General features: G+C 54.3%; 2 protein-coding genes across 6 annotated transcripts in view; both read right to left on the bottom strand.

The window, feature by feature from the left end:
- Positions 1-10,699, bottom strand: part of CARM1 (coactivator associated arginine methyltransferase 1) — a 41,465-nt gene extending 30,766 nt beyond the window's left edge. For 2 of the 4 annotated variants that reach the window (XM_081232173.1, XM_081232172.1), the window contains exon 1: positions 10,437-10,699. In XM_081232173.1, the coding sequence (XP_081088299.1) occupies positions 10,437-10,662 (226 nt within the window). In that variant the 5' untranslated portion in view covers positions 10,663-10,699. The remainder of the gene's footprint in view (positions 1-10,436) is intronic. The other 2 variants (XM_081232174.1, XM_081232175.1) reach the window with 2 other exon arrangements.
- A 1,505-nt stretch (positions 10,700-12,204) lies between these two features.
- Positions 12,205-22,328, bottom strand: LOC308616130 (protein HIDE1). Of its 2 annotated transcripts, XM_081232251.1 has the most exons (7): positions 22,211-22,328; positions 20,850-21,158; positions 18,767-18,859; positions 17,802-17,829; positions 17,025-17,068; positions 15,784-15,818; positions 12,205-12,924 (listed from the first exon to the last, which is right to left on the bottom strand). In XM_081232251.1, the coding sequence occupies exons 1-7, from the start codon at positions 22,239-22,241 to the stop codon at positions 12,778-12,780; spliced, it is 687 nt and encodes a 228-aa protein (XP_081088377.1). In that variant the 5' UTR covers positions 22,242-22,328; the 3' UTR covers positions 12,205-12,777. The 2 variants fall into 2 exon arrangements, with proteins under 2 accessions (XP_081088377.1, XP_081088378.1); XM_081232252.1 differs by lacking the exons at positions 15,784-15,818; positions 17,025-17,068; positions 17,802-17,829.
- Positions 22,329-27,058: the final 4,730 nt, after the last annotated feature.

Raw genomic sequence — 27,058 nt, forward strand, 5'->3', positions numbered from 1 at the left:
TGCCAACAGCCCTGGCCTGCACTGTTCCTGGGACCCCGAATCCTGAAGCTTCCCAAGCAAGTCCCGGAAGTGAGAAAACAGGAGGGTGAACGCACAAAGTGAGTCATTCGGGACCTGGAGGGGCTTGGCAGGATCTCCAAGGCCACCTCCTTGTGCCCTTCCCAGCTCCTCCTGTACCTGTCTGGGGGTTTCACGATCACCTCTTCCAGACCACACAGCAGGTTTAGGAGGCCAGTGATATCTAACATCATGTCATTCACCTGCTGTGTGTACGGGGCTAATACCAGACCCCAAGACCACTCTCCATGCTCCAGGAAGAAACGAGCGAGAAGTAGGGTCACTTGGCCAGGGTCACAAGGTCAAGTCAGATAAGGCTCCACGGCCTATGCTAATCATGACCTCCAGCTGCTTCTGACTCTGGAGAGGACTGCTGCTGACCAGAAGGGAGAAGGGCGGGCATTCCAACCCAGGAATGCAAAGCAGGCCTGTCCCTTGGCCTGGCCGAGAGACAGGGACCCAGGAGAGCAGGACTGACCCAGAGATACAGCAGACCCCAGCTAAGCCACTGCCCCCTGCCCCTGGGACTTGCCTCCTTCCCACCTCTACTCTCTCCGGCTGGTGGCCTCCTGCCCCATTCTCTTCAGACTGGCTCCTGGGCCACTTCCCCCGCGCAACAATGAGAGGAGTTCTTACTCCGCCTTTTCTCTGCTCCCCGAAACTAGGAGCGTGCCTACAGTTCGGGCACAGGTGATCACCTGCCACCAGCCAAGCCCCTCAGCGGAACCTCCCCACCGACAAGGAAGCTGAGATCTGGGAGGCTGAGTCATTCGCCCAGGATCACCCTGCCAGGAAAGGACAGGGGACAGAACTGGGCTTGAGCCCAGACACAACCACAGGTGTCGCTTCCCTCCCCAACACTCTGGGAATAAACGCCAAGCCCCTTGCTGGGGCCCGGCCCTCCCCCTACGCGCCCTGCTCCAGCCACACTGGCCCCTGGCTGTCCTTGGCCACGCGGGCCCACAGGCTCACTCCCCAGCAGCTCTTCCCGCCCTGCTGAGTAGCAGACACTATTTTAAGCACTTTACTTCTATTAGCTCACAACTCATAACAACCCTCCAAGGTAGATGCTACCAAAATTCCCATTTTACAGCCGAGGAAACTGAGGCACAGAGCAGTCACGCCGACGGTGAGGCGCTGCCTCACCTGCGCTTCTCCTGGTGGCGTTAATGCCCCATTCTGAGCAGGGACCATCTGTGACCAACCCCTTCCTCCCCCTCACTTTGAGCAGCCCCTTCCCCAGCACTCTCAAGCCTCAGTACGTTTCACCTCCTCCAAGGCGCTGACCACTAGCGGGTGACTGCTGACTTAATGCCTGTCACACACACACACACCCCAAGACCCCCAAGTGTGGGCCCACGTGCTTAACCCCAGCTCCTAAAACAGTACCTGGCACACAATGGATGCTCAGTCAAGTTCCGCTGTTTAAAGTGAGACAAATGGTTAATGACCACAATGCGACAGCAAGTCCACTCTGGATACGTTTCTGGTTGAAAGAATGGAAGTTCAGGTCTCCCCATTTTCAGAGAACTGCTGTGGGCCCTGCTGTCCTGGGTCGCTCTCCCACGCTCCACCCAGCCTTCCCCAGACCTGCCATCGGCCTGGGTTCCCTCCCCCACCGCAGCCCTCGGGTGGGGCTGCCCCGCCTGAAATCCAGTGACCTGCCCTTGGCATTCCTGCCTTTCAAAGTCACTCCCCCTGTCTGAGGACGGGGGACACACACACACACACACACACACACACACACACCCCGCTTCTCCCACTGACCATCCCTTACAAGCCAGCGGCATCCACTTCACCCCCAATCTGCGGCTGAGCTCAGTGGCTGTCAGCCTTTCTCGGGTCACAGAGCCCTCTGAGGAGGATCAAAAGCAAGGGAGCCTCTCTCCCAGAAAATGCACAGAGAACCAACCGCAGCGTCACAGCCACAGTTTACCAGGAGCACACAGACCTAATAGGCATTTTAGAAGTATTGCCTCCGGACAGGCTCCTCTGAGGTCCCAGCCATGGACTCTTGTTCCTCTCCCCTTATGCAAGCGGCATATAATTTCAAGGGATCATGGGACAACCCCCTCCCAGGGGCCATCCAAGGACTTCGGGTTCAGAGTCTCAGCTCTGAGCTGCCTGAAGCCCCTCCCAGCCTCCACTCTCCATGGGAGCAGCCAAGTCTGGCCCAGCTCTGGCCCTCCAACCCCCCCTTCCCCTATCTGGGATGGGTATTTGTCCTGACGTCCCGGCAAACTCACCACCTCCTCAGGTGCCTCCTCAGGCTCCCCAGGCAAGGAGCCTCACGTGCCGCCAAGAGTTCTCTTGCTTCCCCCATGCTGCTAGATATGACCTGCTCCCAGAAGGCAGCACAGAACCACCTAAGTTCACACCAGACTCCTCCTTCTGATAAAAGGCCCTGCACGCCCACCTCACGCAGGCCCCCACACCTAATGCCTGTGCTTGCTGCCAGGTGCTACTCACGACGCCGGCCACTTTCCACCCGTGATCTCACATATGGGCCCAAACAACCCCAATGGGGCTACCGCGCAAGGCCCTTAGTCCCTGCCTGAAACACATGCGGCCCAGTGTGTTTCAGATTACAAATTCTTCAGATCTGGAAAAAGCTAACAAGGTTCAGATAACGTGGATCATCCCCAGCAAACTATAGGAAACGTCCAGAACCGAGCACAGTCTTGCAGCCAAAAGCGGGAACAGTCATTTTAAACTTGATACCCAGAGATTACAGAGAGCCCCACGTGGCAGCTCAGGGGGGAATTGTGCCCCAGTTTGGGTCAGGTTAGAGCTTGCTGTCAAATGAGTAAGAAGTTAGGTTTTCATACCTTTTAGACTTCCAAATTGCCAGTGAGGGCCTGTGGGCTACACAGGTGCAGGGAGAGGTGAGGAAGGGGAGAGGCTTCGGAGGTGGGCAGTGGGCGGGGCTCGGGACTGGAAGCCAGGTCAACCTGGACTAGGGTAACAGCCCCCAGCTCCACGGGGCTCCAACTCAGCCGCCTAGAGAAAGGGATGGGGGACGAAGAAGGGTGTGGGCTAACGGTAAGAAACATTTTCCCACCCCCGATGGAAACCTGGGTTCAGAGAAATGTCTCTCTACTTTAAGAAACAAACCACTGCACAGATCCCACATCCCACAGAGCAACTAAACGCATGCACCACAACTACTGAGCCTGCGCTCTAGAGCCTGTGAGCCACAACTACTGAGTCTGCATGCCTTGAGCCTGTGCTCCACAACAAGAGAAGCCACTGCAATGAGAAGCCCGTGCACTGCAACGAAGAGTAGCCCCCATTCACCGCAACTAGAGAAAGCCTGCGCACAGCAACAAAGACCCAATGCAGCCAAAAATAAAATTAAAAGAAGAGAAAAGAAAGAGAGGAGACAAACCGCTGCAAGTGAGAGGGCAAATGGCTCCTGGTGCGAGGCCTGTGCTGGGTGGCGGCGAGCACAGAAGGGACTCTAGCCATGTGGGGTGCCTGCCCCTTCTGAAGGCAGAACTGCCATCTGACCCAGCCTCGGGGTGTGAAGGCCTAGGGTTGCCAGCCTTTCTGCTTTTTCAGAAGTACAAAGCCAGATTTTGATGTGAAATCCTCTGATTTTTAAAATACTGGGAGTCTCCTTTTAACCACACAGTGGAGCTAACCCTGCAGGCAGGTCACTCACGACCCCTGGCCATGGGTCATGGCCTCTGCCATCTGCCCTTTGCCTTTGCCCTGGGCAGAATTCACCTTTTGTTCCATAACATGATTCCTGGCCTCTGACACGCTTCAGGGGCAGACTAAGGTGAAACTATTCAGTTACATTTCTGTTGCATTCTCTCGCCTGGAAGCTTCTGCAGGCTTCTCTCTCCTTGCTCCCGTCTACAGCGTAACCTGCTGTCAAGAGTAATCTTCAGAAATACCATTCTTATCATGTTAGGCCCCCGTGAAAAATGGCAGGCCACTCCTGACCACATAAAGGAAAAGGCCCTGTCACTCGGGAAAGTGACCTGGGCCCAACCTTGTTACCCATTCTTTAGCTCCTCCAAGGGACCCTTTTGCTCCACACCAGGCTGCTGTCCCCACCCCCCACTTGAGCATCTTTCCATAATCCAGGAGTATCCTTCCTAACACTGGTGGCTACATCCACATCCTACCTACTGTGGCCAAGGTGACTGTCTCCCAATGTCTGTTTCCCCTTTCTCCCACTGAAAGAGAAACCCTGAAATTAACTGAGTACAGGGCTCCTCAGACTAAAGACTACATTTCCCAGGCTCCCTTGCAGCTAGTGGTGGCCATGTGACTGCATTCTAGCCAATGGGATGCAAGCAGAGGCACCCAGGGCCAGCTTCTGGGAACCTTCCCTAACAGACACCTGGCAATGCTCTTGGCATCCTTTGTCCCTTCCTTTATCTTGCTGTCTGAAAACCAGGGTGTAATAGCTGGACTCCAGCCGTCATGTTGATCCATGATGACAAGACCCAAACCCCGGATGTGGGAGAGGGGTTAGCTGGAAGGACCTGGGTCCAAGGACTTCCTGGAGCAGAGCTTCCACACCAGCCCTGGTCTGCCAACCTCCAAGGCTTCAGGACAAGAGCACAAGAAATGAACTGCCATCTTGTTTAGCCATTGCCACGTTGGGTTTCTGTTATGCACAGATAAACTGAATCCTGACCACCCTTTTCCACTGAACCACTCTGCAGTGAGCAGAGGGTCCAACAGCCGTGAACTCCAAAGCCAGCTCTGCTGCCTGCCAGCCATGTTATTCGGTCAAGCCCTTTCACCCCTGCTTTTCCAGCAATAAAATGAGAGTGGTGTGCCAACCTCCCAGAACTGTTCTAAGGACCAGTGGTAACACACAGCAAGGGCCACACCTATCAGGCTAACTGACCCACATGGTCCAGAAAGTGTACTCTATCTGGCCTGAGCAATCAGGACACTTCACAATCAAAACAAACAGACCTACACAAAGAAGGGCTTTTCAGTTTCTCTTAAGCTGTGGCAGATCTGCCAACCCTGGCTGGGGCTGAGTTCCCAAGTACCCCCTCCTCCTGCCTGTTTCATTCATTTATCGCAGGGGTCTGCAAGCTTTTTCTGTCATGGGCCAGTAAGTAAACATCTTAGGTTTTGCAGAACTCTGTGGTCTTGGTTGAATATTCTCCCTTGGGTTGTTTTTTTCTTTTTAATCAACACTTCAAAAATGTACAAACCGGGACTTCCCTTGTGGCTCAGTGGTTAAGAATCCACCTGCCAACACAGGGGACACGGGTTCGAGCCCTGGTCCGGGAAGATCCCACATGCCATGGAGCAACTAAGCCCGTGCGCCACAACTACTGAGCCTGCGCTTACAGCCTGCAAGCCACAACTACTGAGCCCACGTGCCACAACTACTGAGCCCACGTGCCACAACTACTGAGCCCTGCGCCACAACTACTGGAGCCCACGTGCCTAGAGCCTGTGCTCCGCAACAAGAGAAGCCACCGCAACGAGAAGCCCGTGCACCACAACGAAGAGTAGCCCCCGCTCGCTGCAATTAGAGCAAGCCCAGGCGCAGCAATGAAGACCCAACACAGCCAAAAATTAATTAATTAATTAATTTTTTAAAAAAATGTACAAACCGCCCTTAGCCGTCACTGATAAAAAAATTGGCCACAGGCCCGATCTGGTCCACAGGCCATAGCTTGCCCACAGGCCCTGCTTTATATTATTATCCTTTCCCCAGCTGCCCCCAAAGTCAAGCATTTGAGTCTGTCAACACTGGTTTAAGCAGGGCCTGGCACACAGTAAGTGCTCAATAAATGACAGCAGCCAGCAGCAACTGGCAGGCACCACTGAAACGTGAATGCCTTTTGGTGTAACTTTCTGGGTCTTCCCCCCAGCTTGACACTGAATATCCTCAAGGCTGGGTGGAGGACAAACTCTTCCAAACCCTCTCACTACCACCCCCTGCCGCAGCTGCCGGGGGTGTGGGCTACCAGGAGGGTGACTGAAGGAAGTCACAGGGTCCTGATTCCGGGACAGCAGGCCATGCTTCACCTTGCTTTTACAGAGGGTTTTTCTCTGGGGTTTCCACCCCTGGCACGTCCCCCACAAACTGAAATTTAGCCCCTGTCAGAGCCAGCCCTGCCGTACATCCCTTCCTAGCCAATGCGGCGGGGACAGGCCAGAGGACCGAAAGAGAAAAGCAGCACAGTCAGCTCCAGAAAGGCCGCCACAGCTCCAGAAAGGCCGCCACAGGGCTGAGGAACTGAGAGTCTGTTCTGCTCGCCGCCCTACCGCCCCACGATGGGCTTTCCGAGGAGCTGCCTCCCTGCAAGGGGATGGCAGCCCACGTCCAAGGACTCCAGAGGCTGTGCCAAAGCTTCCTCAAGGCCCGGGAAGCTGGCAACTCTGCCCAAGGAAAACGGCCCAGTTTTGGTAGTTGCCATTTAGCCAATCCCATGGACGCGGGCCAGGGTGACATCAAGTGGCAAGAAGGGGTGGGGAGGGAATTCCCTGGTAGTCCAGTGGTTAGGACTCTGCACTTTCATTGCCGGGGGCCCGGGTTCGATCCGTGGTCAGGGAACTAAGATCCTGCAAGCCACGAGGCCAAAAAAAAAAAAAAAAAAAAAGAAGGGGTGGGGAGGGTCACCATTCACTGCAGGGTGACTGGGACAGGACCTTCCTCAGCTGTCCTCTTTCCCACAGGGAGGGGGCAAACGTCAAGGAAAGGGGCTGGATGTTCTGCTACCCACACCCATCTCCCAGCCCTGCCACTTGAGACAGAGGTGGCAGCCCAGGGGCCCCCCTCCCGTCTGCTGGGGGTGCAAGGCAGCTGGGCAGCCCCACAGCATAAGGGACTCCCTCTTAGAAAAGCCAGCTCTTCACCATTCCACGCCAGTAGCATCACCACGGATAACATCTATAGACAGATCTACCCTTCACCGCCGGACACCCTGTTCCACAACCCCGTGAGCCCCTGGTGGCACTATTCCCATCGCAGGTGAGGAAACGGAGGACGTGTACAGGTGTCGCTACAGGGCTGCTGCTACAGGTGAAATGGCTAGTTCAAAGCCGCATAGCTGGTGACTCACACCAGTCACACTCCACGTTCAGGACCCTCAGCTCCCAGATGTGAGACACTGGGAGATTCGGGCGGATGTCTCGGTCGACTGCCCACCCGCCCCACCCCAGCTCCACCAACAGAGGCGAATGCCCGGGATCTGGAATCACCAGCGGCTCGCAAGACCTCGCCTCACAAGGGACAGGAGAGCACAACAGGGCTCCTGAAGCCTCCTCACCTGGCCAAAGCATTCGGGTCCCAGAAGGGTCCAGGTTGGGGAAATGCTGAAGCCAGGGATGGAAGTTCATCCCAAGAGAAAGCCTACAGCTCCCAGCAGCAGCATGGTTCACCCCTAAGTCCCCTCAGTGGCCGGACCATTCTGCCTTTTTCCAGGGGACCGTCAGCCAGCCCTCCACACCCAGCAGGCCGGGCCTGATCTCTGATCCAGGACTTTGCACTCCCCCGGCAGACTTCAGAGCAGTTCTTCCCCGGAGGCCCACGCTCCCCAGGCGGAGCTGGCTCAGGAACCAGGGCTGCCCCACCCTGAGCAGTAACCCAACCAACTCTGAGGCCATCACCAGGCCTTCACCGGAGCAGGCGCTGCCTCCAAAGAAGAAGTGTTCGTTCATAGAGCAAACACGCTGTGCCACAGTCCTGTCATCACCTCCTTTCTACCGCCGAGGAAACTGAGGCACAGACACCCAAAACTACCCTCAGGGCACCAGTCTAGCCCACGTAGTGGATGCCCCCCAAAATATGTCTAAGCCCTAACCCCCGGAACCTGTGGATATGACTTTACTTAGAAAAAGGGTCTTTACAGAAATAATTAAGGATCTAAGATAATCCTGGATTTAGGGTGGGCCCTAAATCCAGCGACAGGTGACCTTACAGGAAAAGGCACAGAGACACAGGGGAACAGGCATGTGAAGACAGAGGCAGAGACTGGATTTCTGTGGCCTCCAGCCAACCAACACCTGGAGTCACTGGAAGCTGGAAGAGGTAAGAAAGGATGTTTTCCTCTAGAGCCTGTGGAGCGAGTGTGGCCCAGCCGACACCTTGATTTTGGACTTCTGCCCATGAACTATGAGAGAATACATTCCCGTTGGTTTAAGCCACCAAGTTTGTTACGGCAACCCTGGAAAACTAATACAACCAGCTTTGGCCAACTCCAGGACCCATACTTTTACACTAATACCTCACACTAATGTTACTTGAGCCTAAAGAGGAAAAAATTATTTCAGACCTCTGAGACTTTATCATCAGGGGTCTGAAACAATTTCAGACTGGGGCTCTCAGTTTGAGAAACATGGACTTTCTCCTCTTGACGAACGCTTCAGTTATGAATGACCTCTAAAAAGGGAAGTGTTCCCTTTGTAACTAGTAACAATTCCGAGTAGATCCACAAAACAAAAACACAAAAGTAAAAACTCTCCTGGAGAAACATGTAAAGAGAGGAGACTACGTGTAGAGTATATGAGAACGCTCTGTATTATCTTCCTAGTAATTCTATCAATCTAAAAGTGTTCTAAAATCAAAAGTTTATTTACCAAAGATAAACCACCTCCCCTGGAACTCCTTTGCGGATCAGCCCTGGAACCCTAGTTTGAGAAACACTGCCCTTCTTTGTTCTGTATCCCATTAATGTGTGTTGAATGAATGGCCATGCTTGTGATCTGGGGGATCCTGCCAAGCTTAAGTGTCTGTCCTGAGCTCTGATGCCCACCGGGGATACCCTTCTTTCTCCTCATCTGATCCAAGAAGACCCAGCTCTGCCCCAGCAAAAAGAGGTGTGACGCTGGGGACAGACGCACAGCTCCTTTATTTTGGGTTTTCCAAGTTGAGGTGTGGGGAGAATCCTGTGTGGAAACCAACTGCTCCACACACTTCCCTTCGGAAAACCCCCGTTCCCGAAGTGGCAAAAACTCACACAGGCCAAAGCCAGGAGAGGCCCCCTCAATGACTCCACAGAGCATCAGTGCAAGAAATCTGGAGAGACCAAGCTGAGTGTAACAGAATAACAAAACATGAAGGAGGAGGTACTTCCCTGCGCAGTGGTTAAGAATCTGTTTGCCAATGCGAGGGACACGGGTTCGATCCCTGGTCCGGGAAGATCCCACATGCCGAGGAGCAACTAAGCCCGTGCGCTACAACTACTGAGCCTGCGCTCTACAGCTGGCGAGCCACAACTGCTGAGCCCACGTGCCACAACTACTGAAGCCCGTGCGCCTAGAGCCCAGTGCTCTGCAGCAAGAGAAGCCACCGCAATGAGAAGCCCACGCACCGAAACGAAGAGTAACCCCCGCTCACCACAACTAGAGAAACCCCACGCGTAGCAATGAAGACCCAACACTGCCAACAATTAATTAATTAATTAATTTTAAAAAAATGTGAAGGAGGAATCGTGACCAGAGAGAACTGATAAGAAAGAGTAACAAGAGAAAGAAAAAGGATGAACTACAAAGACGCGAGGTCCTTGGCAAACACATTTGTGATTTTTTTTTTCCCACCTTAATATCAGTTTTGAAACTAGCTTCAGAAAATGTAACCAGCTTCTCACATCCCCAAAAAGGTAGATCGGAGGACCGTGGCGAGGGAGGAGTCCGTGTTACCTCTTACTTCGGAGCTGTGCGTCCAGATAGGGGCCCTCCCTATCCACGTTTCCACGAGGCGCACACACAGCAGCTCGCACCACCCTCGCAGGACCCCTCTCCCCAGATCTAGAAGTTTCCCACTCGGGGGTCCGGAACGCCAAGCCCTCCAGATGAGTGGCACAGGGTGCTCCAGGCTCCCCCAGACTGGGCACCACTTTCCAACCGTCCTTGGCAGTCCATAGGGTCCCCTGAGATAGCCAGAGGCTGCCCACACCGCTCCCTCCTCCCCGCTAGAGCGGCCACACCCGCCCACAGACTCCCACCTCTCCCACGCCCAGGCCCTCTCCCCTCCCACCCAGCCCGCCCACCCCCGGCTTCCTCCGAATTCTTACTTTGCACTCTCGGCCCCCCACTTCCTGCCCACCCCCTCCCAATCTCAGGGCCCTCGCTACTCCCCCATTTCCCGCTTCCCTCTGTACTCGGGGCACCTCACCTCTGGCCACCACTCACGCCCTCTTTTCTCTTTCTGCCCCTTTGACACCGTTCCTCCACACCCCTCACTCGGGGGCCCCCACATTCAGCTCCCTCGGCCCGGCCCCACGGAGCCCACACCAGGCCCCCAAGGATCAGGGACCCTCACCCTCGGGACCCCGGGCCCCTCACCGCGGCCGCGTCCCGTCCACCCCGGGCCCCCCGCCCGTCCGGCCTCCTGCGCAGCCCCCGCGCGCAGCCCGGCCCTCGGCCCGGCCCTGGGGCCCCGTACTCACGGCTGTAGAGGGCGATGCCCGCCGCGTCCGGGCCGGCGCGCACCTCGAGGCGCAGAGCCTGCTGCTCCGCGTGCCGCTGGATCTCGCCGTTCGCGTCGCCGATAGTGAGGAGGCGGGCGCCGGGGAACACGGACACGGCCCCGCAGGGCCCCGTGACACCCGGGCCGGCCACCCCCGGGCCGCCCACGCCCGGCCCCGCCGCCGCCGCCGCCGCCGTTCCTGCCATCTTAGATCCGGCTCCAGGCCCCGCCGCCGCCGCCGCCGCCGCCGCCGCCGCCGCCGCGCCCGGGCCCAGGCCGCCGCCGCTGCCACCGCCGCCGCCGCCGCCGCCGCCGCACAGGCCGAGGCCGAGCCAGGTAGCGCCGCCTGATGGCCACGCGCCGCCTCGCCGCCACCGCCGTTGCGGTCCAGCCCCGTGACGCAGCGCCCCCTGCCGGCGGCCCTGGGCTCTGGGAGGAAGCACGCTGGGGGGCGGGGCCGGCCCCGCCTCGCCCCGCCCCGCCGCGCGCTAGCGGTCGCAGCTTTGTGAGGTGACTCCTTGGCCCAGGAACAGCGGGGGCGGGAGCGTACGTCAGGAGTGGTGCTCGGCCGCGCGGACACGCCCCTAGGGCTGGGCCCCGCCCCCAACCCGGCGCGGCCCGAATGGCCGCGCTTTGTAAGGTGGTGCGGCTGCCCAGCCCGGAGCGCGTGTCAAAGGGCGGTGCTCGGCCGTGCGGACACACGCCGGAGCCCCGCCCCGCGCAAGCGGCCGAGCTATGTGAGGTGGATCCCCAGCCAGGGGAACGGCGGCAGCTGGCCAGACGCCCGACGGGCTCCAACACGCCCCTGAGGCTGGGCTCTGCCCCTGGTCCCGCCAGGCTTTGTACGGCGGCTCACTGAGGGGCGGGGTCCCGCTGCGAACAGGCCCCGCCCCTATACCGGTCCTGCTCCCCACCCCACCACTGGTCTCGCTTTGTGAAGCTCTGGGTTCTTGGGGAGGGCCGGAGTGAGGGGCGGGGACAGGATGTAGGGACGCGCCCCAGCCTGTGGCTCCACCCCCAGTGCGCCCGCTGGAAAAGCAGTTTGAGCATGGACTTGGCCTCTGCACGTCACCTGTGCCCCCTCTCCGAGCACTCAACGTCTCCTTCTCTCTTCCCCATCATCTCCAGCCGCTTCCCCCAGTGCCCTCTTCCTCCATCCTTGGCCCTTCACTGTATTCGCCCCCACAAAAAAATTCTTGGACCTCTCTTTTAGCCCCTTCCCCCCCACCCCAACTCACTCTCCCTTCCCGCAGTGATGGCTGACCAGTGAATCCAGCAGATTAGGGCCTAGTGCCCCTTTCAATACACAGATACACACACCCATCTTCCCTCCAAGTCCCCCCTCCACTGCCCCAAGGCCCCATTCACCTCTTTGGTGGCTTCCAAAGGTGCTTGCGGCCGCCCGCCATCTCCAGCTGCCACTCTTCCCGGGACCTGCTTTTTTTTTTTTTTTTTTAAGGCCCCACCGTGCCGCTGGCGGGACCTTAGTTCCTGGACCAGGGATCTAACACGTGCCGCCTGCATTGGGAAGGAGGAGTCTTAACCACTAGTCCGGCGGGGAAGTCCCTGGACCTGCTCATTTACTACTCATTCTCCTCAAGCATTCCATCATTCCACCTCCTGTACTCACCAATGCAAGGACTTTAGCAGAGAACCCACATGGCACTGCCCCCCTCCCTACACCCCCATGGGCCTCCCCATACACCACCCTGACTGCATGCAGTTGAGGGGTACTGCCCCCTCCCCCCAACCCTGCAATCAGTGATTGGACCCCAGAGGTCCTGGGCTTGAAGGATTACACTCCACAGAGGCCTTGGGAACAGCTCCAAGCATTATAATTAATAACTTAGGCATGCCAGCAGGGCACATAGAATATAACCCCCAGGTACCCTATGCTCCAAAAACCCAAGTCAGGTGTTATTGGGTTTTTGCATGGGACAGTGTGCATGGTGTCCACACCATGTTATGCATGGGATGAAGGAAAGCAGAGGGGTGTGTGGAGAGCTCAGACTTCATAATGGCCCAGCTGAGGGATCCTAACAGCTCCTTCCGTGGTGGTCTGAAAAGCTGGCAATCCAGAGAGGCTTCCTGCTTTCTGTCCAGCCTCCAGGCAGATGCTTGCATCCCCTCTCCCACTCCTGCTCCTCTGCGAGGAGGGTCCCAAGGCCAGGGGGTCCCCTTCATTTCCTCTGTTCACTGCCCTGAGGAAGCAGCAGCCAGAAGTCCTCAAAGTAGCTGGAGGGAACTGAGACCCCACAAAGCCCAGCCAGCTCAAGGGGGAGGGCTGAACGGAGGGCACGCAGACAGAGGGAAGGGCTCCCCTAGCAGGCCCGGAATGTGCTGAATTCCGGGGGCTCGGGTGAGGATGACGTGGAGGTGGGCCTCTTCCGGGTCCCAGAGTTGCCAGGTGTCACAGCAGAGCCTGAGGGAGCATCCTGGGTGGCTGCATCTTCTTCTGAAGTCATTTTCTTTATCCGTGGAGGAAAAATAGAGAACCGGGTGATTTGGGGTTTCATGATCTCGGGTTGCCCCATGTTCTGAGCCCGAGACTCCCCCAGTCCATCGGGTCTCACCTCACCCCACACACACACAGCTTCAGCACCCTGATCCTGCTGTCTTGTCCTGCCTTCCTCTCTGCTGAATAGGGAACCAGACAGCCTGGGATCGAATCGCAGCTCCCCCTCTCCCTAGGGGTGTGATCGCCCCCTTTGTGCCTCAGTTTCCCCTTTTGTTCAATGGGGGAGAATGCCAACACCCCCCCGGGGTGGCTACAACTCATAAATATGAACACTGTATGGCATAATTTCTGTGTAAAATCCAGAATAGGCAAATCCATTGAAGCGACAGAAAGTAGAATGGTGGGTGCCAGGGCCTGCAGTGGGGGTGACACAGGGAGTTGGTGTTTAATAGGGACAGAGTTTTATTTTTTCTGGCCACACCGTGCGGCTTGTGGAATCTTAGTTCCACAACCAGGGATTGAACCCAGGCCACTGCAGTGAAAGTGCTGAGTCTTAACCACTGGACTGCCAGGGAAGTCCCGGGACAGGATTTGTTTTGCAAGATAATGTTCTGGGGATTATGGTGGTGATGGTTGTACAACAATATGAATACACTTAATGCCACAGAACTGTACACTGAAAAATGACTAAAATGGTAAATTTTATGTCTATTTTACAATGATTTTTTTAAAAACTAGCAAAGATCACTAGAATTTACTGTCAAGGAAAAGAAGCATTGTTCATAACAGTGTGGTTAGCATGCTGTCATTTGTTTTTAAAAGAGTGAGGATATGGGCTTCCCTGGTGGCGCAGTGGTTGAGAGTCCGCCTGCCGATGCAGGGGACACGGGTTCGTGCCCCGGTCCGGGAAGATCTCACATACCGCGGAGCGGCTGGGCCTGTGAGCCATGGCCGCTGAGCCTGCATGTCCGGAGCCTGTGCTCCGCAACGGGAGAAGCCCGCGTACCGCAAAAAAAAAAGGGGGGGGGGGCGGTGCGGGGGAGGCAGTAATCCCCAGGCTAGTGCCTTGAGCGGTGTGACTTCTCACAGAAGGTTTCAGAACTTGCCCCACCCTGCCAGGCTTTTCTTAACAGCTCAGGATTTGTTCCCTGAGCTGAGATCTCAGAGGGCTGGACAGGCCGGTGCCAAGCCCCTTCCTTCCCACCATCTGTATACCAGTGACTGGGGGCCAGTCTCCATCTGCTCTGTGGCAGCACTGGGTGAGGTGACCTGTCTCTTGTCTCTCCGGAACTCCGCCACGCCTCCTTCTCCCTCGGCCCACTCATCCACTCCAAAATCAGCGCCGTGTTTCCCATCCCCTGAGTCTACCTGACCTGCATCTGTTCGCTTCTTCCACCTCCGCTGCCAACACACTGGACCAAACTACCCGCCACATCTGGCGCCTGAACCATTGCCGGGTCCCCGAGCTCCCGTCCGTCCACGGTCCCCCACAGTCTGTCCTTCCCGAAGCCGCCAGAGGGCGCCCGTGAGCACATAGATCAGGTCAAGTCCCACCTCTGCTCTGAACCTTTCACGGCTCACCCTTCACTTGGGGTCAAAGTCAAGTCAAAGTTCCGCGCGGCTCTCCTCTCTACTCCTCACTCCGCTGCACCCCTACTGGGCCGTGCCAAGAACGTGTCCTGAGCCTGGATCAATCCTCCGCAGCTACCTCCTGCTTGTCGCTAATCTCAGAGACCTCCCGGATCTCCCATCTAAGTGAGCTTCCTGGTCACTCCTACCCCACGTGGCATTGTCTGTCTCCCCCTGTAGAATTAAGAAGCTCTGAGGGATGTAGGGCCTCATCTTGTTCTTGTCCAGATGCCCAGGAAGGCTATGTTGAACCTATCCAAACCTCCCCCCACCCCGCTCCCCACCATGGTGCCCCAAGCAGACTGACTCCACCCCAAGCTCCCTGACTGAAGTCCCAAAGCGTCCACTTACACAAATGGAACTTCTGAGGCCGCCTCAAGGGGGACCACCTGCACCCCAGACCTGTACCCCTCTCTGCACGGAGAAGAGCTAGCTGGACATTTTCTTTTCTTTTCTTTTCTTTTTTTGGCCGGGCCATGCCGCATGGCATGTGGGATCTTAGTTTTTCCCACCAGGGATCAAACCCAGGCCCCCTGCAGTGGAAGTGTGGAGTCCCAACCACTGGACCACCAGGGAATTCCCCTAGCTGGACATTTTCTTGATCCATCATGTCCAGGGATCGGATATCTCTAATTTAGTAAACTAATAATAATAAGTACCCCAAGGCCATCACAAGATGCAGCTGTGTAGAGGAGTCCCATAGACCTGGGTTCAAATCCCAGCCAGGACACTGTGTGATCTGGGGGAGCAACACCCCTTGCTAAGCAGGGGGTGGGGAGTGGGGGTGGGAATGGGGGTTGAGACCCTCCCCCTTGAAAGGGAGACGCATGTCTGGGACAGCTAAGCTGAAGTTCCTGAAACTGAACACAAAAGAAGGCTTTTCTTTATACCAGGAGTGAACCACAGTGTGCACCAGATTATCCCAAGGCTCCATAACCCCAAAGAAGCCACCAGGTCACCCTGAGTCCCTTGTCACCATTCTGAGTGCAAAGGCAGTGCTGACAACCAGGGGCCTGCCCACTGTCCCATGAAGGCCTGGACAACGTGCCTACCTCCAATCCCCTGGAATATTCAAGTGCCGACTCTCAGCTCACAAACAAACCCTGCTCAGTGATTCTGGGCTTTTCCCAGACCCCAGAAGCTCAGGGACAAACAGGTCAACCAGCCTGGTGGCAGCCCCAAGCTTCCCATGGTCAGGACAATCAGCAGAAAATAGGGACCGAGAAACAGGACGACTTACGGAGATGGTAAACAGGGAGTTATCGAAGGACATGTCTGCAACAGAAAGAGAAGACCAGGATGGGGACCGGTTCAGATTTCCTGCTCACCGCCCTCCCCAGGCCCTCCCCACAAGCCCACAGGCCCCAAGTCAACCATGAGGAAGGGCGTAAGGTCCATCACCCCTCATCCTCTTTGCCCCCTTCCAGCCCATTCTACAGGGTGAACTGTGCAGAGCTACAAATTGAACTGTGTCCTCCCACTGCTCAGAACCCTCCCTCAGGGACCTCTGGCTGCCCTCCAGGAAAATGGTGCCTCATCTCCACTCCCACTTTCCAGAACACCTCTCGGCTCCTCCCCCACCCTGGGTTGCCCACTCTTCACCCAGCTACTCCCTGCTCCCCCCTATAGGTCTCTGATTCAACACCACTTCCTCTGGGGACTACCCTCCTAGCCCAGACAGGGTCCAGCCCCCCATGGGCTGTTTCCCCACCGGAGTATGGGCTTGTGGACAGAAACCACCTCTGTCTTGGTTATCCTGGGAGCCCCCAGACCTTAGCACATAGTCGGGGTGCTCAATAAATAGTGAGACAGTGAAAGGAGTACAGAGAATGGAGTTTTCTCTGCTTGGAGCCCCTTCCTGGGCATCGCACTTCACTGGCTGGCTCCCTCTCCCCACCCCCAGTGGAAGCCAGCAGAACAGCACATTCTGGACCACAAGTGGGGCTCCACTTAAGGACGGTGCCAGGCACTGTGAAAGCCCAGTGCCCTGATGGTGGACAGAACAGATGCAGTTCCCCACCCCCTTGGAGCTGATAATCCAGTGGCGGAGGTGAGTGTCACACACCCAAGCATGCAATGATTACTTAATTGTGTTTCTACTGAGGGCTAAGAGGAACGACAGGGCTCTGAGGGCATGTAAGTAGAAAGAGTAGATCCTACCTAGGAAGTCAGGGAAGGCTTCCCGAAGGAGGCGACCTTTAGACAGACCACAGGGAGGAAAAGTATTCTAGGCAGAGGGCAGAATGAGTGAAAGGCAAGGAGAGATAAGAGGTGAAAGCTGTTCACACCAAAAAAAAAAAAAAAAAAAAAAGGTGAACCTGGTCGGGAAATGGCAGGGGATGGGGGAGAAAGAGCGTGGGTTCTCAACTCTAAGGGAAGTGAGCAGCTGTGGAAGGGGCTCAGTAACTAGTAGTGAGACCCAATGGCATTTTGAGGCAATGACCCTGCCCCGGTGAGGGACAGGAATGGGGAGGCACAGACCTGTGGTGGCGAAGTTAACCTGGGCCCAGCAGGATTCTCGCTCCCTGCAGAGGGTTTCAGGAGAAAGTGATGACTTGTCTCAGGCAGGAGGCTCATTCCGGGTAGCCCTGGTCAGACTTGGCCCTTCCTCCCAACCCCACCTCCGCATATTCCCTGAATCCCCTCAGATGGAAATTCTCTCGCGGGAGCCCCACAGCCAGGTGAAGTCAGGATTCCATCACCGGGGCTACTGCTAGTTCTCTGCCATTAGGCAGCACGGTGTCCACCCCTCTCTCAGAGGGGAGAAACCGAGGCTGGAGCCAGTAGATTCTGATGCCCAAGAACCAGGGCCACTGTCTACAGGCTACAAGTTGGGCACTGCACAACCCCAGGGGCACCACTCGCCTCTCCCACAATTGTGGATTTCTAGAATGATTACTTAGCAAATTTTGGCAACTGGCCATAAAGGGATGCGAGGAAGCCTCAGTCTCATCTGTAAAATGGGGCCATTCCTAGTGCCTGCTTCCAGCGCTGCCACGAGGATCACGTGAGCTCAGGGTCCAGAGTCCCGCAGCACAACGCTGGGCACACTGTAGGTGCTTCCTGAATAGCACCTGTTTCTATTAAGCCAGCCTCCCACCAGAAGACGCTGTTTGGGGTGGAGCCCTAGAAGGACCCTTCTTCCCCCAGAACCCAGCCAGCTATCAGAGTCTTTAATGGCCACCAGGAACTCCTGCCTTGGGACTGAGTTTTCTTTCCCCAAAACCACCCTCTGAGGGTCTCCAGGGATGGTCTCACCGTTTCTTCTGCAAGTTTTTTACTTTAACTGGGAGAGAAAAAAAAGCGTCTGTTAGATTTTAGTCCTGGTTGCATCCTGGTTGCAAAAAGCCAAGAAACCAAAAGGCCCACATACATTTGTAGCCCAGCCTTTCCTTCTTCGCTGGCAAATTTCCCACTCAACAGGGGAGCTACTGAAGACACTCCCCCCCCAATTTCATGATCAGTGTATGTTGGTAAAAACCTCAAACAAGGTACAAGCATGTAAAATTGTTGGGGTTTTTTTTTTAAGTCCACGCCATGCGGCTTGCGAGGTCTTAGTTCCCCGAGCAGTGATAGAACCCATGCCCCCTGCAGTGAAAGCACGGAGTCCAAACCACTGGACCACCAGGGGATTCCTGCTTTATTTTTTTTTTAAAGACTGAGTTCAGTGGTGCCAGGGGCTGTGGGAAGGGAGAACGGGGAGTCGGTGTTTAAAGGGGACAGTTGCAGTTTGGGAAGATGAAAGAGTTCTGGAGATGGATGGTGGCAATGGTTGTACAACAAAGTGACTATACTTAATGCTGCTGAACTGGACACTTAAAAAGGGTTAAAATGAAAAAAATTAAAAATTTACAAATAGTTTTAAAAATAAAGGAATTCCCAGGCGATCCACTTTCACTGCCAGGGCCCGGGTTTGATCCCTGGTCGGGGAACTAAGATCCCACGAGTTGCGCAGCGTGGCCAAAAAAATAATTTTTTTAAAAGGGTTAAAATGGTAAATTTTATGTCATGTATATTTTACAACAATTTATATATATACACACATACACATGTATATATACATATATAAATTGCCCCTGCCCACCACCATCATTGAAATTCTGGAGGGTCCTTCACTGCTAAACCTTTGTAGTAAGAACTTCCAACCATGCTCCTAAAAATGGGTGTGAGTGGGAGTGCATATACAAGTTCTGGTGGGATATAATTTCTCTGCCTGCCTTTACCTTTCCTGACGACCAACGCAATGGTCACCAGCCCAGCGAGGAGGAGGAAGGCTCCAGCCAGGCTCAAGGAGAGTGCCAGGATCCAGGTGGGCACTAGAGGAAGATGGGAAAAGAGAGATTGGGCAGGTCATGGAACTGTGGGGTTGCAGGGAGAAGGTGGGACTCCTGTCATTCCTCCATTTGGTTTGGGTGTTGCTAGACCCTGGGGATCTAGCAAACCTGTTTCTGGCCAATTAGCATATTCCCTCCCCCTGGCCAACCTGATTGGTTCAGGGAGGGGCATGTTGCCTAAGCTGAGCCAATGGAAGTAATTTCTGGACTTTGGCTAGACCACTGGGAAGAGAGGTTTACTCCTCAGGTCAGCGTTACAAAGCTGGTAGGATATACACCTGGGGCTCCAAGGTACAATTCTGACACCCTGAGAGGGAGGGCCTGCCTGAGAATAAGACACAGAAGAAAGCAGAGCTGAGAAGTGGCACATGATTCCTGACATCAGTGAGCACCTGGATCCAGCCGTGCCTGAAGTCAGCACTGTTCAGTGAACCAACAAATCCCCTTTTGTCACTGAAGCCAATTTGAGTCAAGTTTTCAGTTACTTGTGGCCTGAAGAGTCCTGCTGGCTGGGTAATAGGGGGTCAGACAACACCCACCCCCAGCCACATGGTGGACCCTGAGGCCCACATAGAGGTCAGCCACAAAAGCATGAAGTGCCAGCTCCAGTTAATGTCTCTGCAAAAGATTCGGCTGACCCTCCCTGGAGAGAGGGGGAAGCCAGCAGGAGATGCCCTGATCCCAGTGGAGGTCAGGAACTAGCCAGGAGGGGAGGAGAGGCACACACTTGGTGTTCTCAGTGTTAGCCCTTGTTCATTCATTCACCTGGGGCAGGAGGGGTGTCACCTCCCCACTCTGAGACCACAGGACCAAGGTGAGAGAAGGGGGCCTTTGATTGTGGAACTTGAGGCCGGGGAAGGACACAGAGACTGTTCTGTCATCACAGCCTGTGGGCCTCTGCTGGCAACAAAGTTCTCTTTGCAGCAGGAAAATTCTGACTGATGGTGAAGCAGAGGCTCCACCCAGAGGCTCCTCCTTCCCTCCGGCTCCTTGATCCAGAGCCCAGGCCCAGTCCCCTCTCCTGGAAAGACCAGAGGAAGACATCAGCCCTCCCAGGGCTTCTGTCTCACTCAGACGAAAAGCCAGAGTCCTTGCTGCAGCCACAAGACCCTGCACAATCCTCGTCACCTCCCCGCTGCCCCCACCTTTCCCCCTTGCTCACTATGCTTCAGCCGTATGGGGCGCCTCTATGTCTCTCAAACACACCAGGCACGCTCCAGCCTCAGGGCCTTTGCACAGCCTGCTTTCTCTGCCTGGAACACTCCTGCCCCCGACACTCACGTGGCTGACTCTTCATCCCTCAGGTCTTTGCTCAAACGTTTCCTCCTCAGAGAGGCCTTCCTTGGCCACTCTCCTCTCTATTTAAAATGACACCCTTGGGAATTCCCTGGCAGTCCAGTGGTTAGGACTTGGTGCTTTCACTGCCAGGGCTATATTTCATCTCTTCACCAGGCTATATTTCATCCCTGCCACTTTCCTTGTCCCCTGTTGGCAGACTGAATGTTTACCAAACTCCTTATTTATCGTCTGTCCCTATCCCTCGGAATGTCAACTGTGAGGCATCAGGGACTTTGTTTCATTCACTGCTGAACCTGCAGTGCCAAGGACAGTGCCTGGTACATAGCAGGTGCTCAAGGGAGGGTGCAGGAGAGAATGCAGGTTTAACGCCTGGATTTCAGGAAGGGTGAACGCATGCCAGGTTTAACACTCTGCCACCTGCTGGCTGGGTGACCTGGGCCAGTCTCTTCATCTCTTGTGCCTCAGTTTCCTTATCTGGAAAATGGGGAGAATGGCTGTACCCATTGCATGGGGTGACTGTGAGGATTAAACAAGGAAAAGTGAGAGAGTCCTGGCAAGTTGGAAGAGGTGGCTCGTCCTGTGATGACTTCCAGGTGGAGGGAACAGCACCTACAAAGCCTCGGCGGTGAGAAAATGGAGCCCGGGGCAGTGAGGAATGATGGGAGGGCCTTACCTGGGAAGGAGACGTGCATGGGCTCACTGAGGTTCGACAGTTGAGGCTGCCTGTGCTCGCCGAGCACGCCATACTGGCAGCGGAATGGTCCCCCTGGAACCTCCCTGCTGCCACCACTCAGGTTGAAGATGACCTTGAGCTGGTCCGCGGGGGCCTGCAGGAGCTGCACCACCTCCTCCCCTTGATACAGTGTGAAATTCGCCCCCGGGAAATCCCTGGGGGCCATGCATGAGATGTGGATGGGGTCCTCCTGGCTGCTGGGATGTGGGGGCACCAGCGTGATGGATGGCGCTGGGATAGCCAAGGAGCCTGCGAAGCAAGATAGGGGAGGCTGTCTTGGTGGTTAGAGCAGAGGCCAGCCTGGCTGTGTAGCCTTGGGCAAGTGGCTCACCCTATCTGGGCCTTGGCTCTCATGTACAACTGGAGGCTAGTCATCCCTATGCTACTGTGATATTGAAGGGGTAGGAGTGCCCAGCGCGTGGTGAGAGATGGCTGCATTTGAGTCATTTTATTATAATAGCCGTGGATGTTACACAGCAGCGCAGTTATACTTGTACTACTTCGATCAACAGCATTGACTACGTGCCAGGCCCTGTTTAGGTGTTGGGGACAGAGCAGCTGACGAGATAGACAGATAGATGGACAGATAAGGTATGCCTGCCCCGGGGCGGGGCTGACTTTCTCAGGGAGGCAAGGGTGGTAGGGTAGCCACAGAGGGCTTCCATGGAGACACGGCACAGGAAGAGCTGGGGGCGAGCATTCCAGGTAGAGGGGCAGTCTGGGGCAAAGGCCACAGGCTGGAAGGGGTATGGTGTGTTCAAGGAGCCTGGGTGGCAGGAGGGAGGGTGACTGAGGGGAGCAGGGGAGGGCAGAGGGGTTCTATCTTGTTTTCCAGGCTGTGGTGAAGAATATGATTTGGGGGCACGACATCCTGCAGGAGGGACCAGTGTCTCCCCAGCTGCTCACAGGCTCCCGAGCAGAGTGCCTGGCTCAGGTGAGGTCGACACAAGCCTTCCCTTATCTAGCTTTCCCGCCCCACCCTCTGAGCCCCCAGCAGATTCTCCTGTTGCCCCAGCCCTGGAGGTAGGAGCCTGCAGAGGTCAAGTAGGGCTGAGTCATGGGGCGTGGGCACTGCTGTCTCTGGTGGGGTGGCATTTCTGATACCCTTGATGTGGGTGGGGATAATGAGACGGGACGTGCTCCTGGGGCATTTCCAAGGCTCTGGGGCAAATCGGTCAGGGCTCAGCTTCTCCAGCTCCTGGTTTCTGCACACACACACCCTCCCTGCCACCCCCCAGCAGAGGCAAGGTTGGGGAGGTGGAGGGAGCGGAGCAGGGGTGGCACAGGGGCACCAGGCTCACCGGCTGCAAAGAGCAGGACGGTCCAGGGCATCTCTCCTCCTGCGTTTGGCCGGGAAATCTGGCTGAGACCAGCGCGGCCCACGGCTCACAGCCAGCTCCTCCTGTGAGGCCAGAGCAAGGAAAGAAGAACCAGGGCTGATTTGAGCCGAGTGTTTCCTCATTGGCAGGAAGTTGCACACACACACTTGGGCGCTGAAAGGGACTCTCTCCCCTCCCCACCCCTTCCACGGACGCACATCAGACCCTGGCACCTCACTGTTCCTTAGGGGCCAAGGTTCGGCAGATGGGAGGGGAAAAATGAATGAGGTGGTCCAGTGCGTAGTTTTTTTTGGTTTTTTGTTTTTCCCCTGAGAACTCCTGGGCATGAGAAAGCACGAGGAACATGGGTTTTTTGGGAAACCCAGGCCCAAGTCACAAAATGTGGCCCAATCAGTGCTGAAGTTGAAACATGTTGGGTGGAAGTTGGTAGGGCATGGTGGTTAGGGCTTGGCCTCTGTGACCTCAGGCAAGACAAGGTCCTTCCTGGAAGCCTCAGCTTGCTGCTCTGAAGAATGGGGCTAAGAGTAGTGGACACTAGCTCCAAAGAATTCATGTCATGAAGTGCAATGCCTAGTGTAGTGTGAGTGTTCTCAGTGTGAGGCCACAGGGGAGAAAAGCCTCAGGAGCTCCACCAGCCAGGTGAAAGGAAACACTAGCTCCCGAACTGAGGAAATGACATTGTTTGCAGCATAAATTGCCTCCTGTTGATAGCCCAGAAACTTCCAAAGGTCTGTCTTACCAGATTTGCTTTGGTCTCCAAACATTTCTGGTCAAGTCCAGCAGGTAGGTCCACCTGGAGGTTTACACCCAGGAAGGATGTAAGCATGTAGTTGCCAAATACTAAAAAGGGCCATTAGAGTGGACTTTTTTCTTTGGATACACAAAGCTCATTTCAACCTCAGGGCCTTTGCATGTGTTCCATCATCCCTGCCTGGAACACAATTCTATAGACCTGGTTAAATCCCACTTCTGCTTCAGGTCTCAGTTTAAATGCCATTTTTAGGAAATCTTTCCAGATTCCTCTGGACTTAGAAAAATGCCTTTGCTGAATCCTGCCATAGTACCTTGTAATTTTCTTTGATTGCAACTAGCATGCTTGTATTTTCATGCTTGTCCATTTCATTTAACTTATCAAACTTATTGCTATAAGCCTGTTTATATTCCCTTGTTAGGCTTTTAGTATCTGTGGGGTTTGTAGTGATGTCTCCTCTTTCATCCCTGATAATAGAAATTTGTGTTTTTTCTCTTTTTTTCTTGATTAGCTTTGCTAGGGGTTAATCAGTTTTATTAATCTTTTCCAAGTACCAACTTTTGGCTTTGTTGTTTTTCTCTATTTTCAGTTTGCTATTTCATTATTTTGTTCCTTCTTCCAGTTACCATGTGTTTAATTGGCTCTTCTTTTCCTAGCTTCTTTTTTTTTTTAATTTATTATTTACTTTTTTGGCTGCATTGGGTCTTCATTGCTGCACGCGGGCTTTCTCTAGTTGCGGCGAGCGGGGGCTACTCTTCGTTGTGGTGCGCGGGCTTCTCATTGCAGTGGCTTCTCTTGTTGCGGAGCACGCGCTCTAGGCGCGTGGGCTTCAGTAGTTGTGGAGCGCGGGCTCACTAGTTGTGGCTTGTGGGCTCTAGAGCGCAGGCTCAGTAGTTGTGGCACACAGGCTTAGTTGCTCTGCAGCATGTGGGATCTTCCTAGACCAGGGCTCAAATCCTTGTCCCCTGCATTGGCAGGTGGATTCTTAACCACTGCGCCACCAGGGAAGTCCCTATAACCTGGAATTTTGAATTCAGAAATAGCCACACATAACTGTATTGGTCAGCTGACACACAGATTATGCCCTTAAGAGACAGGACTGAGGAGTCATGGGCAGGGTGAAGGGAAAGCAATGACGGATGGTGACTCCCTGGGGTCAGGGAACTGTTAGCAGCCAGGCCTGAAGTTGCTGAGGAGAAAACAGTTCTGGAACCTGGAGAGAGCTGGAGTTACAGGCTTTGGTGGAAAGGTGCAGACCAACAGGGTAGGAGCCAGGGAATAGATATCTAGACTTTCCTTTCCTTCGGCCCTCAGATATCCTACCAGGGCTGAACCCAACTGGAAATAAGAGGAAAAGGAAGCCAAGTTGACCCGGTGTGTAGATATCAGCTCCCCGCCTCCCACTGCGAAGCAGTACAGGGAATGGTAGAGAACAGCTCTGGTGGGGCAAACAAACACAACTACTTCAAAATGTCCAACTAGTGAGTCTGCCCAGCACATGGTCTTGTAATCTTTTGGTTATAATTTCAGGGGATCCCTGACCTCCAGAAGCCAGTCTGCCAACTCCCCATGGTTATAAGAACCCCAGGCTAAGATTCCAGGCCAACATTACAAATGGAAGAGGGACTCTGTATGATGTGGCCTCTGCCGAAGGCTCCCATCTCTTCTCTGGCTACTCCTCTCACCCAGTCCACCCTCATCTCCCTTCTGCCTCTTGAATTCTCTGAGAGCCTTTGACCTCAGAGCACTGTTCTTTTCTGCTTGCCTCTTCTCCCTTCTATTTCAAACCTGAGCTTCAATGCCACCTTCTTGGGGAAGCTCTCCGACTCCATCCAGGTGAAATGAACCATCCCCACCTACCCACCTAGCACTTACTTCTCGGTGCCTCTGACTACCTGAAATCATTTAGTGGAGCAGCACTGGGATCACAGCTCCATGAGGACATTGTCTGTTTTATTCACAGTGTCACTCAGTACATTTTGTTGAATACTTGGGGGCGGGGTTTGTTTAATTGAGGGAAACAAGAATCACCCATTCACACCAGACAACAGTGAAAATGGCGGAGCTGGTAGCTCCACGGACCTGTACCTCCATCAAAACATCGACCAACTGAGCAAAAGTGGTAAGAATTAACTTTATCCAAACTCTGGAAAACAGCTAAATGTTTATGCCAACCAAGGAAATGCTGAATCAAGAAGAGGCAACTTGATCATGGCAGGAAAGCTTTTTGTGGTGTCTTCCCTGCCCTTCGTCATCTCCAGTGGAGGACTTGAAGACAGCAGCCTGTGTCTTCAAGTGCAGTGTAGGGCCCTGGTCCCCAGTTTCTAAGGGAGCAGAGCAGCCCTCGTTCTCACAGTGTCGTGTGTGTCTGTTCTAAGGTGTCTGGGGGTTGGGCTTCCCTGGTGGCACAGTGGTTGGGAGTCCACCGGCCGATGCAGGGGACACGGGTTCATGCCCCGGTCCTGGAAGATCCCACATGCCGCAGAGCGGCTGGGCCTGTGAGCCATGGCTGCTGGGCCTGCACGTCTGGAGCCTGTGCTGCGCAATGGGAGAGGCCACAACAGTGAGAGGCCCGCGTACCGCAAAAAAAAAAAAAAAAAAAAAAGATGTCTGGGGGTTACCTGAGGGACTGCCTCAAGGTGCTTGTCTGTTTAACTCAGAACACATTCTTGGAAAACACTGTAAGGCAAAGGAAGAACCCACAGTTCTCTGGGGCACAATTGACATACCAAAAGCTGGGAGGAAAAGCTGGGGTGAGAGTTTCTTTGGGTAATTAAGGCATTCAAAAGCACCCATACACACTGGGTAACTTAGAAAGCAATGTGCATGCCCAGGGCAGGACAAATGCTCAGAAAAGAACTAAGAAGACCCTACTCTTTCATCTCTGGCTGATTTCTAGGCTTGGTGCAAACAGGAAGAGAAGACTAAGGCAGAGTTATAAACACCCAGGTGAAGTATTGATGTGCCCCAGCAGAGACTGGCAAAGAGTGGGAGAGGTTTTTCATTGTTTTTCTTTCTTCCTTTTCCATTCCATAATATATGAATCAACACCACCCCAATTTTAAAATGTACAAAAGACTTGAACAAACATTTTTCCAAAGAAGATACATAAGTGGCCAATGAGCACATGAAGGATGCTCAATATCATTAGGAAAATGCAAATCAAAACCACTATGAGCTTTCAGGAGTTCCCTGGTGGCCTAGTGGTTAGGATTCCGGGCTTTCCCTGTCGTGGCCAGGGTTCAATTCCTGGTCGGGGAACTGAGATCCCACAAGCTGTGTGGCACAGCCAAAAAACCCAAAAAAACAAAATCACTATGAGCTTTCAGAGACTGCGAAGCTGAGGAGATCCCAGGGCCGGGAGAAGGATGTCAGTTATCACTGTCCTCCCAGCTCTAAGGCCCTCCCCCGATGCCCCTCAATAAAATGGCTTGATCCCCCAAAAAGAAACAAACAAACCACTATGAGATACCACTTCACATCCATTAGGAGGGACATACTAAAAATAAAATAGAAAATAACAAGTGTTGATGAGGATGTGGAAAAATTGGGACCCTCGTACATGGTTGGTGGGAATGTAAAATGGTGCAGCCACTGTGGGAAAGTTTGGCAGTTACTCAAATAGTTAAGCACAGAATTACCATATGACCCAGCAATTTCACTCCTAGGAATACACTGTAAAGAACTGAAGGCAGATACTCAAAATACACATGTTCTTAGCAGCACTACTCACAACAGCCAAAAGGTGGAAACAACCCAAGTGTCCAGCAGATACCCACACAATGGAATACTACTCAGCTATAAAAAGGAATTAAATACTGATATTATGATGAATATTAAAAACATGCTAAGTGAAAGAAGCCATACACAAACAGTCACACATCCCATTTATATGGAATGTCCAGAATTGCTAATTCCATAGAGGAAGATTGGTTGCCAGAAGCTGGGGTGAAGGGGGAATGAGGAATAATTGCTTAATGGGTACAGGGTTTCCTTCTAGGCTGATGAAATGTTTTGGAAGTGGGTAGAAATAGTGGCTGCACAACATTGTGAATATA

The sequence above is a fragment of the Mesoplodon bidens genome (assembly GCF_964165515.1).
Source record: "Mesoplodon bidens genome assembly, chromosome: 4".
NCBI lineage: Eukaryota > Metazoa > Chordata > Mammalia > Artiodactyla > Ziphiidae > Mesoplodon > Mesoplodon bidens.

Coding starts and splice junctions, on each gene's coding strand:
- LOC308616130 (XM_081232251.1), bottom strand. CDS start 22,241: ATGCCCTGGACCGTCCTGCTCTTTGCAGCCG. Junction 17,069..17,801: donor AAAAACTTGCAGAAGAAACG/GTGAGACCATCC, acceptor AACCCTCTGCAG/GGAGCGAGAATCCTGCTGGG. Junction 12,925..15,783: donor ACTCCCTGTTTACCATCTCC/GTAAGTCGTCCT, acceptor CCACGGATAAAG/AAAATGACTTCAGAAGAAGA.